The following is a 14,001-nucleotide window of genomic DNA, read 5'->3' on the forward strand; positions in this document are numbered from 1 at the left end:
GTCTTTCCTCTTCTTGGAAGATATAAAGGCTGCATAAACAAAAATTAAGAATCAACCCAAAAGGGGCTCATAAAGAGCAATCATATGAAGCTAATACGTGGAACTGTTGAAATAATGCCTTTTGCGGCCAAGGCGGTATAATCAAAATGGTCATAAAGATTAATCACCTCATGCTCCACATGTTGAAGAATCGTCGCTAAACATTGCCCATCTTCATTGTGAAAAGGAATTGCGGAAGACTTTCAACTGCAAAATAGCGATAAAGCAAACCAAAATGTTTCTCAACATCCTTGCATCAAACAAAGAAAATTTTTGTTTGTAATCCTTCCAGACCTGGGAAGTATCGATGGAAGTCTTCCATTTGGCTGCAAAATAATTCCATGAGGAGTTGGCTTTATCGACTTCAGCTGGTAAAAATGATCGAAAGCATAAAGGTTGGGCCTAATCTTTAAGCTCTTTACAATTAAGACAGAAAGTCATCACAATGAGTTCAGCGTTCGGGTTCCACTGGTAAGGTAGTAAACCAAAAGGATTCATGACTTCCATGAAGAAGTAGGAAGAGGAACGAATAGGCCTGCCTTCAATAAGAACTGGTAAACGTCGATTCGACGGTGAGAAGTAGTGAAGATTCGTTCTACCTTTGTGGCACGAAGGAGTTCGAAGTCATTAGAAATGGAAAAGTCCTTATGAAGAGCAGAGAGCTCTGCCTCAGAGATGTCACTAGGGTTTTCTTGGTGACCGACGATGTTAACGGAAATATCCGTAGTGAAAGGAAAAGGATATTCGAAAAGGTCGATGAAGAAGGATTTCTGGATGACGGAGAGGAAAAAGGGAAAATCCTTAATTGATGACAAAGGTTCACAAAAAAGTAACACACAAAAAACAAAACAAAACACGTGGTCGAAAACGTGTCGCCTTGGAAAGGCAAAAGTCGTTGATCCAGCGAAGAATGGCTCCAATTGATGGTAAGCCTCGTATCTCAAGAACATAAAAGCAGGGTTGGGAAATAACCTGTCAATGTAAGTGAATGAGCAGAGTCCTACCAGACAGGCGGTGCAAAACGAACTCAAGCAAAAATTTGAATACTAAAGTTCAAATTATCAGCAATACGAAAGTTGTAAAGAAAATTTTATTCATGATTCAAACATCTATTACAGAAGAAATTATAACAAGTTCAGCAGAAACATTCGTCTCGGCCTATAAAAGAGAAAAACTCTGCGAACTAGAAGAAAAGGTCGTCGTGCAAATCTCTCAAGCAGAAGAAGGAAGCTCAATCAGCAACCGATCACCTCCAACTTCAGTTAGAGAGCTAGGAACAAGGAGACGATTCATATGCGAGGAACACTAGGAAGAGAAAAGAAAGGAATCGGGAACTAGTTACGTCGTTATCCAATTGATATGAGCTAGAGGATACGAGTAACCTACTCTCATGCATGTTCTTCCACCCTCCTTCATTTCAAAACTTGGAAATGATGCAAAGGTGAAGTACCCATTGAACAAGGATCTAGCCTCCAAGTCATGATCAAAAAGTTGATTGCACCCCAGGTAAGCTCAACTTCCCTTAATGACGCTCTTATTTAGCACAACTTCCCTTCATAACGCTCCCATTTAACACAACTTCCTTGAATGGAATAGAAGACAAGTAGTTCCAAAATTAAATTTAAATATAGGTCTCATGTTGAACTTGAAAAAAATCAAAAAGATGAAGAAAAACAACTCAGGTAAAGTTGTTCATGAAGAAAATCAAAAGATCAATCAAGCTATTCATAGGCACAAGATAAAAAGCAAAGGCTTTAAAGGTAAACTGACGAAGTAATAAGGGCTTATAAGAAAATCACGGAGAATCTTTGACTTGTTCAGACACAACATTGATGTGATAAGAAATGACTAAGTCTTCAAGCCTACCAGAAGTAGACGCATGAAGAACAAAGGTATTGTAGTCAGTTATCCAGAAAACAATCAAGAAAACTCGTCATCACAAGATCAAACCGTCTTACATTAGAAGATCAAAAAGGAGGTAAGAACTGAACTCAGTCTTCGAAATATTAAAATTAAGAAGCGCTTCAAAGCATCTCGCTACAAGGAAAATAACTAGGTTTCACGAATAGCTCTGGTTCAGGTATACTCTAAACCTCAAGGACTTACTTATTCAAATTAATCATGCATCATCTTAATTGCATGTGATTACTTGCATAACTATTATCTTTGATAGTCACAGAAAAGACTTTTAAGTTCTTCTACTCCTTAGTTTCTCTACTTTCGACTAAAGAGTGACTGGACCCATGATGATCCACAAAATGATCATCGGTTGTCTACGGTCAATAAGTCAATAAAAGACGGAAAACCCAGTTCAACCCATATCAAGTCAACTGGGAGGTTGAATCCGAAGGAGGTCTGCCACTCAAGCCCAGATTTGGGGGGTCAAAACGATCGTCCTAGGCACCTAAGTCATGCTTTGTCTTAAATCCAACCAGGTTTGTCTTGGGATTTGTGAGATTTGAGAGAAGATTAGAGGGATACGAGTAAGTGGGAATGATACCTCAATCCCGAAACACTTGGGGGGCGTAAGGGCAGCTAATGCTTTACTGACATAATCCAGAAATCCTACCAAAGATCCCAATCGCTAAGGATCTTAAGTATTTATTAAACTTGGGCTTTAAGAGTCTCGTAAGGAGGAAACCTCTACTACAAAATCTACAAGATCGAAAACACGCCTTATTAAATATCCTTGAATGAGGTAACTTCTATTTATCAAACATACAAGATAATTCCAAAGAGGAATCCTAATATCTCACAACTACGAAATAGTAGTTTCAATCCAACACGGTGGATCTCAACCGCCCCATTAACACCGCCTATCTACAGTCGGTCAAAGTAGCCTATAAAAGGTAATCAAATCCCCTCAAAGGAAACACGAACAAATCGAAGAGTAAGTCACAACTCCATAAACTCCGCTTTACTCAATACTTAATTATTAAACAACAATGGCAATCTGACTGTCTTGAGCGTTAGAGAAATTTTCGAGTTTCTTACAGGTTTGGTCCCCCAGATTGTGAGGAGCATAGCGAGATTCAACGCAGTAGTGTCAACATCTCGACTGATTCTAGAAAAACAAATTTTGACATCAGCAACATCAAGTACATTGAACATATAAAAAAAAGTATATACTATTTAAATGATTTTAATGAATAATTGATCTGAACCTGAACTTAACTTGGTTATAGGTTGGTTCACGAGATAGCTTCCGAAGCTCGATAAACCTGTTGAGTCTGTCCAACAACTATCATGACAATTAATAGATATCAGGCCATTTATGCAAGTCTTCCACTTGTTGTTGCTTGTAATTTCCCAACATACAACATCTTCTAACTGCTACCACCATTCTCTTTACCAAATCTATTAAAAAAAATTGATACACCATGAGTTTTGCTAAACTTATTAATCGAACAAGTCTTATGTTGCAAGCTCATGGATATCAGACCATCTGAATGAACGAAAAAAAACTTCCTGAAACTGTACAGCCAACCAAAATTTCATTACAATTAGTAGATAATAAACACAAGTTTCTTTGTCACATTTTATCAAACTATTTAGAGACAACATCTACTTCCAAGTCAAAAGAAAACAAAATAAAAAAAAATGTGAAAGAGAGAAAAATTACCAACACCAGGAAAATGAGTTATTCACACGCTTCTTCTGATCAAACATTTTTTAGAGATCAAGTTGTACATTTGAACTCGTTTCTCCATTATCATGATCAGAGGTGTATGAGATTAAAAATTACCTAAAGAGAAGAGAAAAAAGATAATAAAATGAATTTGCATTCTTCGACACTTTTAACATACAATGAGTTCATCTGTTACAAAACCAATGTCGAAGATTGAAGGAGAAAATAGTGGAGAAACAATTAAAAGAGAGTGAGTTTCACGTGAACAAAAAACATCTATTAAATGAATACATTCAAGGGCAATTAATTTTGGTCTAAATATCAAATCAATAAATTTGGTCTTTATGGAAGGTTCTTAAGGATTTTGGTCGCTGGACAGCGACTAAGATTAAAAGATCTGAGCAGTGGAATTCACACGAGTGACAAAATTGAAAGAAATGTAGATTCTCAGAGAGGAAGAAGGAAAAAAATTAAGAAGTACTAAACAATATCCCTTGTGTTTTATATATAACTAGGGATAGCCCGTTCTGTGCCTTCGGCACGATGCAAGTCCAATTTCAACTGATAACGCGATTACATTACACTTGAGAAAAAAATGATTTTCGATTTTTTCGAGTTTCACTCATATCCTTTATCAATTGACAGAAAAAACGGATGAGCGGAGTAGTAAATTACAAATCTTAAAAAAAATAGTGCAACAAATTGATTACGTGAATAAGAAAAGTTAATGATATTCGTTTCACGACATTAAGTTCATTAAATTCATTCCAACAAAAAAAAAAGTTTATTAAATTCTATTGAAGTATAAGAATATCATACATAAATATTCAAAATCAATCAAGTCGTTCATCTAATTTTTTCACCATCTTTGCTAATCAGCCAAATTGAAGAATAAACTAATTCAGACAAATTACATAGTCAATGTTGAAGTATCACTCCAAGGGGTTTAGATTAGATAGAACAATTTTATCATTACAAAATAGAAGGAAATATGATATTCAATTGTGTATAGGTTTACATAAAACAGGTTCGGGCATGAATCGTCTGCCTCATAGTAGGCATTGGGAAGGTAACCAGCATAAGGGAATTGTCCAAAGTTAACTGCAGCATGAAGTGATGAAGCTACCCATACAATAATGGTGCAACTTTGAGTTAGTTCTGATAATGTTTCCATCTTGGGCCACCACGGTTCATCTTTTAAGTCATCGTGACCTTCGGTTAGAACCTCTTCCCACCATGATTGGAGCTCTGAGTCTTGTTGATCAAATCGTCGGTTGGGTAATAGAATGAAAAATATTCATGGACCCATTGTATTATAGCCGCCCAAATTTCAAGCCCGTCCACAACGAATGGGTAATCTTCGATTAGTAGTCTTAACCCATGTTTTTGTGTTTTGTCGGGAACTGCAATTCCTCTTAAACAACCGAAATATCAAAAAATTAGTGATGAAAATGAATCTGTACTTGATATTGTGTAAGTATAAGACATATTTTTTTTCTTTACCTTTTAATGAGATCTTGTGGAAGTGCTTGTTCTAGGGAAACCCATTGAGTTTTATAGATGGTAGCAGACATTTCCATGGCGAATTTTCCTAGAAATACAGTTCTCTCAAGAACACCATTTGCACTAATGAGAATTTGACGAGCTAAAGCATTTATATTCATTGTATCTCGATAATGAGGTTGAAGAAGCTTGAATATCGGATGAATAACACTCAATTGTCTATTAGTAGCAATGATGAACCGCTCGATAACTGCATGAGTGTTCAACCTACATAAAAACAATTATTATAACCAAAGTTTTCGATTACAAATCCTAAGCCTAAATGGATCATGTAGTTATAAACCCTTACCAATGGCTGATAAGTTAATGAACACCAAAATCATTAACAGCAGCATAAGCTTTAGCAAGCTGCCATATCGAACCTGATTTCGTTCGGTGTTTAGTATAGGGGCATGGATAAATATTATATGGACATGGTAAAATATCATATTTTTAGATTTGAAGTCCCTTTACCAATTAGAAAATAGACATTGGTCTTAGGGATTTAAATCGAATAAATTAATGTTTATTTGGATAAAAGCTAAGATTATAACAATACCAGTATCAAAGTTTTACTTTTAAGTTGTTCTCGTCTCTTTCTTTCCTATGTAAGACATTTGTTGTTCTCATCATCTATAAACAACCCATTCTATAAAACAACCATCACCTATAAACACTACATTCTTATTTACTTTTAAGTTGTTCTCATCTCTTTCTTTCCTATGTAAGACATTTGTTGTTTAATCCTATTAGTGTATAATATTGATGAAAATTTCTCTCAAAAAGTAAATATTTCGGCTACTATGTTAACTTATTTTTATTTGTTGCAAGAATTTCGGCAACTATGGTCGAAATATTAAACATATTTTGACCACAGTGCTTGATATATGTTGAAAATTTCGACCAATGTTCATATTTCGACAATAGTGCTCAAGATTTTGCGCGTATTTCGACCATATTGGTCGAAATATTTTGGGCATATTTCGATTACTTTGTCCGAAATTTTTCTGTCAAATTTTATTTCATCATTTGTTCTGTGTTTTTAGATAGAGAAGAAGATTTTGACTATTAAAATATTTTATCTTTTCGTGGTTAATTTTAAATATTAAAGTATTATCAATATTGTCATTTGAAAGTGAATATATGATGATTTATTTAGTTTTTCAGGGAAAAATGTCTACTTACTAAAAAGACTAATGTCCCTTTACTAATCGTATCCCAGTACACTAGAGACAGGTCCCTTTACCAAAGACCTTTCGTTCTCTTGTTCGGGTGTGGCTAGTGTATAAACCTTATTGACTGCACCATATTTCTCACCGTTTGGGTGCATCAAACTCAACTCAATAGCTAAAGGCTTTAAGGTCCCATCCTTTTGCAATAAAAAGACTGTTCTCGTAGCATAAACCTTCGAGGATGTTGTATTTATACGGTTCAAGTATGGCATTATTGTATCATGTATGAACAACTTGTTGGTATTCAGAGTCTGCACAAATAAAATTAACATAATCAGCTACCTGTCTCCATCAAGAACTTTGGTTTAGGGTTTATGGCTAAGGGTTTAGTACCTCTTCGATTGTTAGGCCATTTAGATTCTTCTCAATATGTTCTTTGGTTATAGAACTTGTGTGATCTCCATATTGTTCAGGATCAAGCTTGCTAACTGGTGGAAACTCCAGTGCACTATTTAAAGAAAATCGAACATTAACTCAAGATTTTAGTCTAGAAATGAAATGAATTCTATACTTGTATTAGCATTTTAGGTTTGTAAATATACTTTGAGAAGGCGAATTGCAACGGGGTTTCCTGCAACCATTTCTCGGCCAAATTCTTCATCAGAGCGCCAAGCAAACTTGTTCTCTAAAAATGAAAAAAATAAAATAATATAATCAATATTATACTTTTCGGTGGTGTTCTTTTTATCGTCTGAATCTGACTTGTCTTAGTCAGACATAACCCAATAATGAACAATTCGGAACATGGTGTTGGAATCGGTACCTAGCTCAAAAGTAGCTGGACCGGTTTTTGGTTAATTTTATGTACCTATATTCGTTAGAATCTCGAGCAAGACGTCTCGTTGGATTCGTCTCGTCGAGCTCTTGAATTTAGACTCAAATTTTGTCCAAATCCGATTCCGTATGAGTGAGTTATTACAAAATTCGTTTGGTATGGGAACCATTAACTCAAAACCGAGATTTTGATTTAGTACCACATTTATGAAAGAAGAAATGATTTATTTCCTTTTATAGAACCTTCCATATATTTATGGTATGTTCTTTAGAATAGAAAGGTGACTCACGTGGTTTGCACCACGCAAACTACGCACGCGCACGCGCGGCGTGGCCGAATGGGCGTTTAGGGCGCATTGGGAGCTTTTGAGGCGCCCGCACGCACTTTGCACTTTGCACGTACGCATCGTCGCGAGGAGCGATTGGAGCCTTAGAGCCTTGGATTTACGATCATAGATATGATCTGACGGTCAGGATATTTGGCGCTCTTTACGATAGATCCGTTGATGATCTAACAGTGGGCGTTCAATGCGCGAGATCTTAATAGATCCGTTAAGATCTGACGGTCAACATGGCACCCGAAAACCAACAGACAAATATGACTGTTGGGAAGCATCCATTCTTTTCAAGGCACCTGTCTGAAGTGTCACCAATACTTCTATAAATACCAAACAGAATCCAGCAAACAAAACACGAAAATTTTTAGCATTCAAAGTTAAGAGCATTTAGAGTTTAAGAAGTCAATTCATCTGTCGTTCTTACTGCTTGTTCTAAGTTCGCACGCTTTCAGAGAAACGAAGTACTCTCGTCGTCATACTGAAAGGTACAGCCGTTGCATCCTGGGAGACAAATATCTTACTGGTTCTAGTACTAATACCATGGTGTTCACTGTCTTAAGGAAAGAGACAACTCGACTCGGCTTTTCTCTCTCTAACCTTTTTTTTTCTTTATTAATCTTTGTTTGATTATCCTGGTTTTACTTTTTAAGTTTTAGAAACAAAAGTGTTATCTCTGAATTTATTTCAGAAAGACACAGGAAGGTATATCCTTGTTTTTATTAAAACAGGAAGACATAACCCTGGTTTTTCATAATACCAGAGAAACAACACATGGGTTAGAAAATAAACAAACAATGCGAAATTTGATAGAAATCGATCCGAGAACTGGAGTCAAATGTCATATCTGAAACTATAAAAAGTAAACTAAGTACCTTGAATGACATGAGAGACGGGGAATTGTAAGATGTTTTCATTGGTAAGAAAAACTTCTCTTGGACTCGGAAAAGGAATGGCGTCCTGAATCGAATGCAACATCTTTCCAGGGGTAAGAAGAACTCCTCCTTTATAGAGAGTTAGAATGTCTTCAAATGTATCGAATTCATTTGGTTTTCTATCACATATTCCTTTCATTCCAGGGAGCATGATTTGTGTTAAAGACTTTATAGAGTTCCCTACAAAATATGACTTCTTCAAATGGTTAAAGTTTCATCCTTTGGAACATAAATGTCTAAGCTCAAAAGAAACAATCTTGTCTCATAGTAAGGATATGTTAAGACGACAATTAGACGGAAAAGACATGAGCTATAACCCCGAAAAACAATCTTGTCTCAAGTTGGCAAGCATATCTACTATCAGTACGATTGCTTTCACCAAGTACACCAACGGTTGTCTCCTTTGTAATTTATTCCAAATTATATTTCGTTCAAACAAATTGGCACTACGCCATTTTTAAACTATCTTGGTAGTGAAGCATTTTGGACAGAGACAAACATTTTGGGCGGATAAATATATATTACTAACTAATTAATTGGTCGAATAATTTTTATTTTCGACCTAGCACACTGACTTAAGTCGGAAAATATTTAGGGGTTACTTCCATCACATTCGCTAGACTTTTTTGCTAAACTATTTCTGCTTACTATTTAATCCAGTTATATTCTTCACCATTCGTGTACAGCTGTTAACCTACGGGTTGACAACCAGTTTGAAACAATCTACCGGTAATTCAGGGAATCAATGACCTCTTTAGAGCAATCCGATATGCCCTCTCTAGAGCAATCCGGATTGACTCAATATACGCGACACTTCTCGCAAACAGGTCCCCAAGGGACACGGGCTGAGCTACATATGGAACAAAATCAAACTGTGAACCAGCCTCTACGACTTTAAAATACTCTCTAAGCCGCCGCACACCGTCAACTCAGAGAGTGGCGGACAAATTGTATGGGCCAAAATACGTCACTAGGAGCGCCCTCAGAAAAACACGATTAATGGGCTTACACAGTGACCAAGCCCACGGGCTAATAGGCCTGACACATCCATCTTCGGGCACCCCAAAGGAACGATAAAATACGCAAACACATCCAACCCTGGATAAAGACGTTTCTCCTCACTTCCTCAGCAGACCTCCCTCCGTATATCCGCTGGGGAGACGTTACTATCATTCAAGATGACAATATCTCGGATATACCCGGTAGGGGGTTACGATATCCGTATTTATGGTGACAGCTTTGTGTTTTACCATCATGAAGGCATTAAAGGCGACAACTCATCACTGGGTAACAGTCGACCCAAGACACTATAAAATGACTGAACGAAGAATGATACAGGGCATCTGATCATCGACAAAGACATCACTTATCTGTAATCTAAACACTTTCTCTTTCATATAGAGCAATCATCTGGCTTCCGACTAAAACACCTAATCATCTGTTTATCAACCAATACCTCTGATTTATTAGCAAAATTATCGAGTTATCACTCAATATATCCAATTCTCGGGCAATCAACCGATTACTTTCTCTTTCATCCATCCTCCAAACCTTTTGCGAGTTATCTTTCTCTCTCTAGACGATCAGACAATCGTTCTATCAAAGAAGGGTGACTATCTTTCTCTTTCTGGACGACCGTTCCACCTCTCTGGCCGACAAGACGATCGTTCGATCAAGGAAAGGCGACCTATCTTTCTCTCTCTAGATGATCAGACGACTGTTCTATCAAGGAAAGGTGACCTATCATTCTCTCTCTGGACGACCAGACTACCATTCTATCAAGGAATGACAACATACTTTTATCTCTGGACGATAAGTCGACCACATTATTAAGGAGGACGACCTATCTTTCTCTCTCCTGACGATCAAAGGAGGCAAGTGTCTTATACGGAGTTCAGTGGGAAAAACGGATAAAATCGAGAGAAAGACGTGCTAGAAGTATTTTTGGGCATTTCTTGATTATGGTAATTTTGGTCAAAATTGGTGCTCGAATGAAAGTACAGTCTAAGACGAACCCAACGGCGAAAGCGGAAGTCAAATCGGAGTCCGGAGGAGAAAGTTAGTTCGAGTGAAAGTTTGGTTCCAAATTCGTTGACCAATGGTCAACACAGATGTTGTGGTAACACTTGGCGCGAATCTAGAGAGGGAATTCAAATTCCGGTACATTGTTGGGCAGCTCGGGACGCTTTCGGGACTTTGGACCAGTTAGAAATCTGGTGTGACCGAAAGCGGGTTATTATGGTAGCCCTTATGATCGGACGGTCTTAGATAGCCATACAAGCAAGATCAGGCAACTGAGCGTGCGAGACACGGTGCTAATCTTGTTTCTGATACACTGAATCATTCATCCTATGCGCCAGCTGTTAATTCACGGGACCTTAAGATTTCGCTACAGAGCTCGTCGAAGCAGGTTATTACGATACTCCCCGCGTGATCTGACGCGTCCAGAAACAGCCAACGCACACGATCTAATATTGGGACACCGCTGTATCTTTTCTCGATAGTCCCGCAATGTACTGAAGCGTTTCTATCCCAATTGCCAGCGCAAGTGACTCGATTGGTGCCCAAGTTTTAGGTAAGTAACTCTTTCTTTCTCTCTCATCTCTATCTTCTATAAACAGTAACAATGAGAGAGATTGAAAGAAAGATAGGAAATAGTGATGATCGGATATTATAGAGAGAAGGAGTTACTGATTTAAGAGAAGGAGATAGCTGGAAATCATGGTTTACTTAGAGATGATATGGCTGGAGCCTCATCGTAAATAGAAATTTTTAGAGAAAAGAAGAGATATTGAAAGAAGTTGTTGATGAAGAAATATTTTAGAGAGAGAGAAGCCGAGAAGGACAGAGATGATCTTTGAGAGATATTCCATTGATGGAAGGGATGATTTGAGAAGATTTAGAAGATTGACAGAGGAGCTGAGTATTATTTTTCTATTCTTATATAAGAAACAGAGAAGAAGAGAGGGAATCATCTCGGTTTGGGGGTAAAATCATCCTCTCTTGAGCTCAATTAGCATAGACAGATCAGAGATAGAGAGAGAGAGAGACAGAGAGAGAGAGACAGAGAGAAGAGCTCGGCTGAGAAAAGAAAATACAGTAAACTCATACCATCATCATCATCATCTCTCATTTCAATCCTTCTTCTTTTGTAATCCTTCTTTTTGTGAGAAGAAAGAGAGATTCATAGAGAGAGAGAGAGTGTTTTGTAGAGAGATCACAGAGAACACAGATTGATATTTGATTTTTGCTTGTTTTTTTATCAAGATTAATTTATATTCATATCATGATCTTTCTGTTATTATATTAGTGAGAGAGATAAAACAGAGCAAGAAGAGAGTGATATTAAAACAGCAGAAAGAGAAAGAGGAGTTTTGGAGAAGATGAGAAAATTGAATGGAAAATAATTTCCCCCCAGGGAATTCATTTCCGAGAAGACGAGAAAATCGTTTTCTCTGTGGGTGCGTTTGGCAGAATTCTGGGAAAAACAAAAGGAAATCACTTCCTTAAGGCCCTGTTTGGCTGCCAGTTGAAAATCAACGAGAAAAAGTTTAGTTTTCTTCCATTCTCTTTTATTCTTTATATCTATTTCAATATCGTATTATGATTAACTAATTCTCTATCTAGTATTGATGATGAAACCAAATATTCGACCTTTTAGAACATATTTTGGATTGATTAATTCTCTGACTGTGCTTCAATATTTAAGTTCTTTTGTTAAATCGATTTTCTTTTCACCGTCTATGCTTTTAGATTTGATGCATCGTGCTTAGGTTAAATCATTTGACGGTGCATACTTATTAATTGATAGATTGTAGTTTAGAGATTTATTTTTCAAAATGAGACAATTACAATTTTACAAGTAAAAAAACCAATTTTATCGAAAACATCTCCCGGAATCAGGATAGTTCATTATCTGAAATTCTGAGTTATAAAAAAGAGAATTAACCATTTTAAGTATTTGTTTCTAAAAGTGATTTTATTCGGTGGAATTCAGAAACCCTAGGCTCTCTTCCATTTGACTTATCCCCATTTGAGTTTATCTTTTTAATTGTTTTAATATTTTATTCATTTTCTATTAAAACCAAAACCAAAATCTTATTACTTCCTAGTTTTAGAATAAATTTAACTAGTCTCTGAGGAACGAACCGGTCTTACCAGAACTATTACATGACGCCCAGATACTTGCGGGTGGTGACCTATTTAGGAAACTTTCTAGGCCCATCAGCAAGTTATTTTGTCTATTCAGGAGGTTAGACCTTCTTTACTTCACCCACGTGATTATCTACGAGGTCAGACCCTTAAAGCCTTTTATTTTATTTACGGTACATACCCCGAACAAGAAAAATCTCACTAGGATTGTCTTACACAAGGGCAGACCTTCTCTCTCCAAACAAGTCAGTCTATCCGTAGAGATCGAGCTCCGACCCTTCTGCGAGTCGCGTCATACCCTAACCTTCTCCTCCACGGTAACATTCCAAGGATAACATTCACAATATCTATTAATTTTCTTGCAAGCTTACTGACTTGACCGTCGGAGTACCTTTGGCCGGCACCATTCCGGTGTCCCCCAAAGACTTTACGATCGCGTGTGTTTTGTCTCTTGTCACAGGTTAAGCCCAAAGACGTCGTCGGTGCCCGTAAAAATATTAACAGGTGAAGGTCTGACTTCCGGTCAACGTCCCGGTCCACTCGACTTCTTGACCCGCGATTTCATCCCCTTAGAAAACTTCGAAGTCTTTCCTTTGATTTTTTAAAATTATCGTGTGTAAGTAATTCATATGTAATTAGGATGATGCACGATTAACTTAAGCAAATAAATTTTCCACGTTTTAGATATACCTGTACCAAGGTTGTTCTAATAGCCCAGTTGTTCTTTGCATGGCTAAATATTTTTTATAACACTGCTTTCTATTGCTTGTTCACGTGTCTGTTCGCATGCACGAATTTTAATTCCTTTGTTTTTCAAAACGAAGGTCGTTCCTAACTTTTTATTTTCTAACGCCAAAAGACTGACCCTCAAATCACGCGTTTTATGGTTTACCAGGCCTCCAGCGAGAGGGGGCTCTTCCCCTTCATCGGGAAGAGAGTAGAGAGAGAGAGAAGAGAAGAAAAATGAAGAAGAAGAAAGACAAACGTGAGAAAGAAGAAATAACGGAAACACGCGTTTACTGTTTTAACATTTTTTTAGGATTAATTTCATTTTTGCGCCTAAAGTATTCTCGGAAAAAACTGAAGTTTTTTTTGGCAATTCGGGGCCAAATCGAACTACCTAACACTTATAGGGTAGAAAACGACGAATCGTCACAAATTGGGGGTAATGCGAAATTAACCCTAAAAAACTTTTCTCCGGTGCAAAACTCAATTGGTTTTAAGATGATGTGGAATCATTTAATTATAAGATGTCTAAAAGCCTCACTATTTGAGAGTCCTCTTGAAGACTTCAATTGTGCACGTCAATGTTTTATATATTAAAAAAAAAATTATCCTTGTAGGAAATGTCACTTGAGTAATTC

General features: G+C 37.0%; 1 protein-coding gene and 1 long non-coding RNA gene across 3 annotated transcripts in view; both read right to left on the reverse strand.

Moving 5' to 3' along the window:
- The window catches only part of LOC147544453 (uncharacterized), a 35,664-nt gene that overhangs the window by 1,232 nt on the left and 20,431 nt on the right, over positions 1–14,001 (reverse strand). The window lies entirely within an intron of this gene.
- LOC147544454 (linoleate 9S-lipoxygenase A-like) lies at positions 4,442–8,813 on the reverse strand. Of its 2 annotated transcripts, XR_015224008.1 has the most exons (7): positions 8,426–8,813; positions 6,984–7,066; positions 6,775–6,879; positions 6,456–6,692; positions 5,520–5,592; positions 5,171–5,437; positions 4,442–5,070 (listed from the first exon to the last, which is right to left on the reverse strand). XR_015224008.1 is itself a non-coding variant. In XM_086637666.1 (6 exons), exons 1-6 carry the CDS (start codon positions 8,634–8,636, stop codon positions 5,433–5,435), a joined length of 714 nt encoding a protein of 237 aa, XP_086493792.1. In that variant the 5' UTR covers positions 8,637–8,813; the 3' UTR covers positions 4,442–5,432. The 2 variants fall into 2 exon arrangements, 1 of the variants encoding a protein (XP_086493792.1); XM_086637666.1 differs by having other exon boundaries at positions 4,442–5,437.

This window comes from Eschscholzia californica, unplaced genomic scaffold, assembly GCF_041429995.1.
Source record: "Eschscholzia californica isolate CP2 unplaced genomic scaffold, dmEscCali1.0.p SCAF_4, whole genome shotgun sequence".
In the NCBI taxonomy this organism is placed as follows: domain Eukaryota; kingdom Viridiplantae; phylum Streptophyta; class Magnoliopsida; order Ranunculales; family Papaveraceae; genus Eschscholzia; species Eschscholzia californica.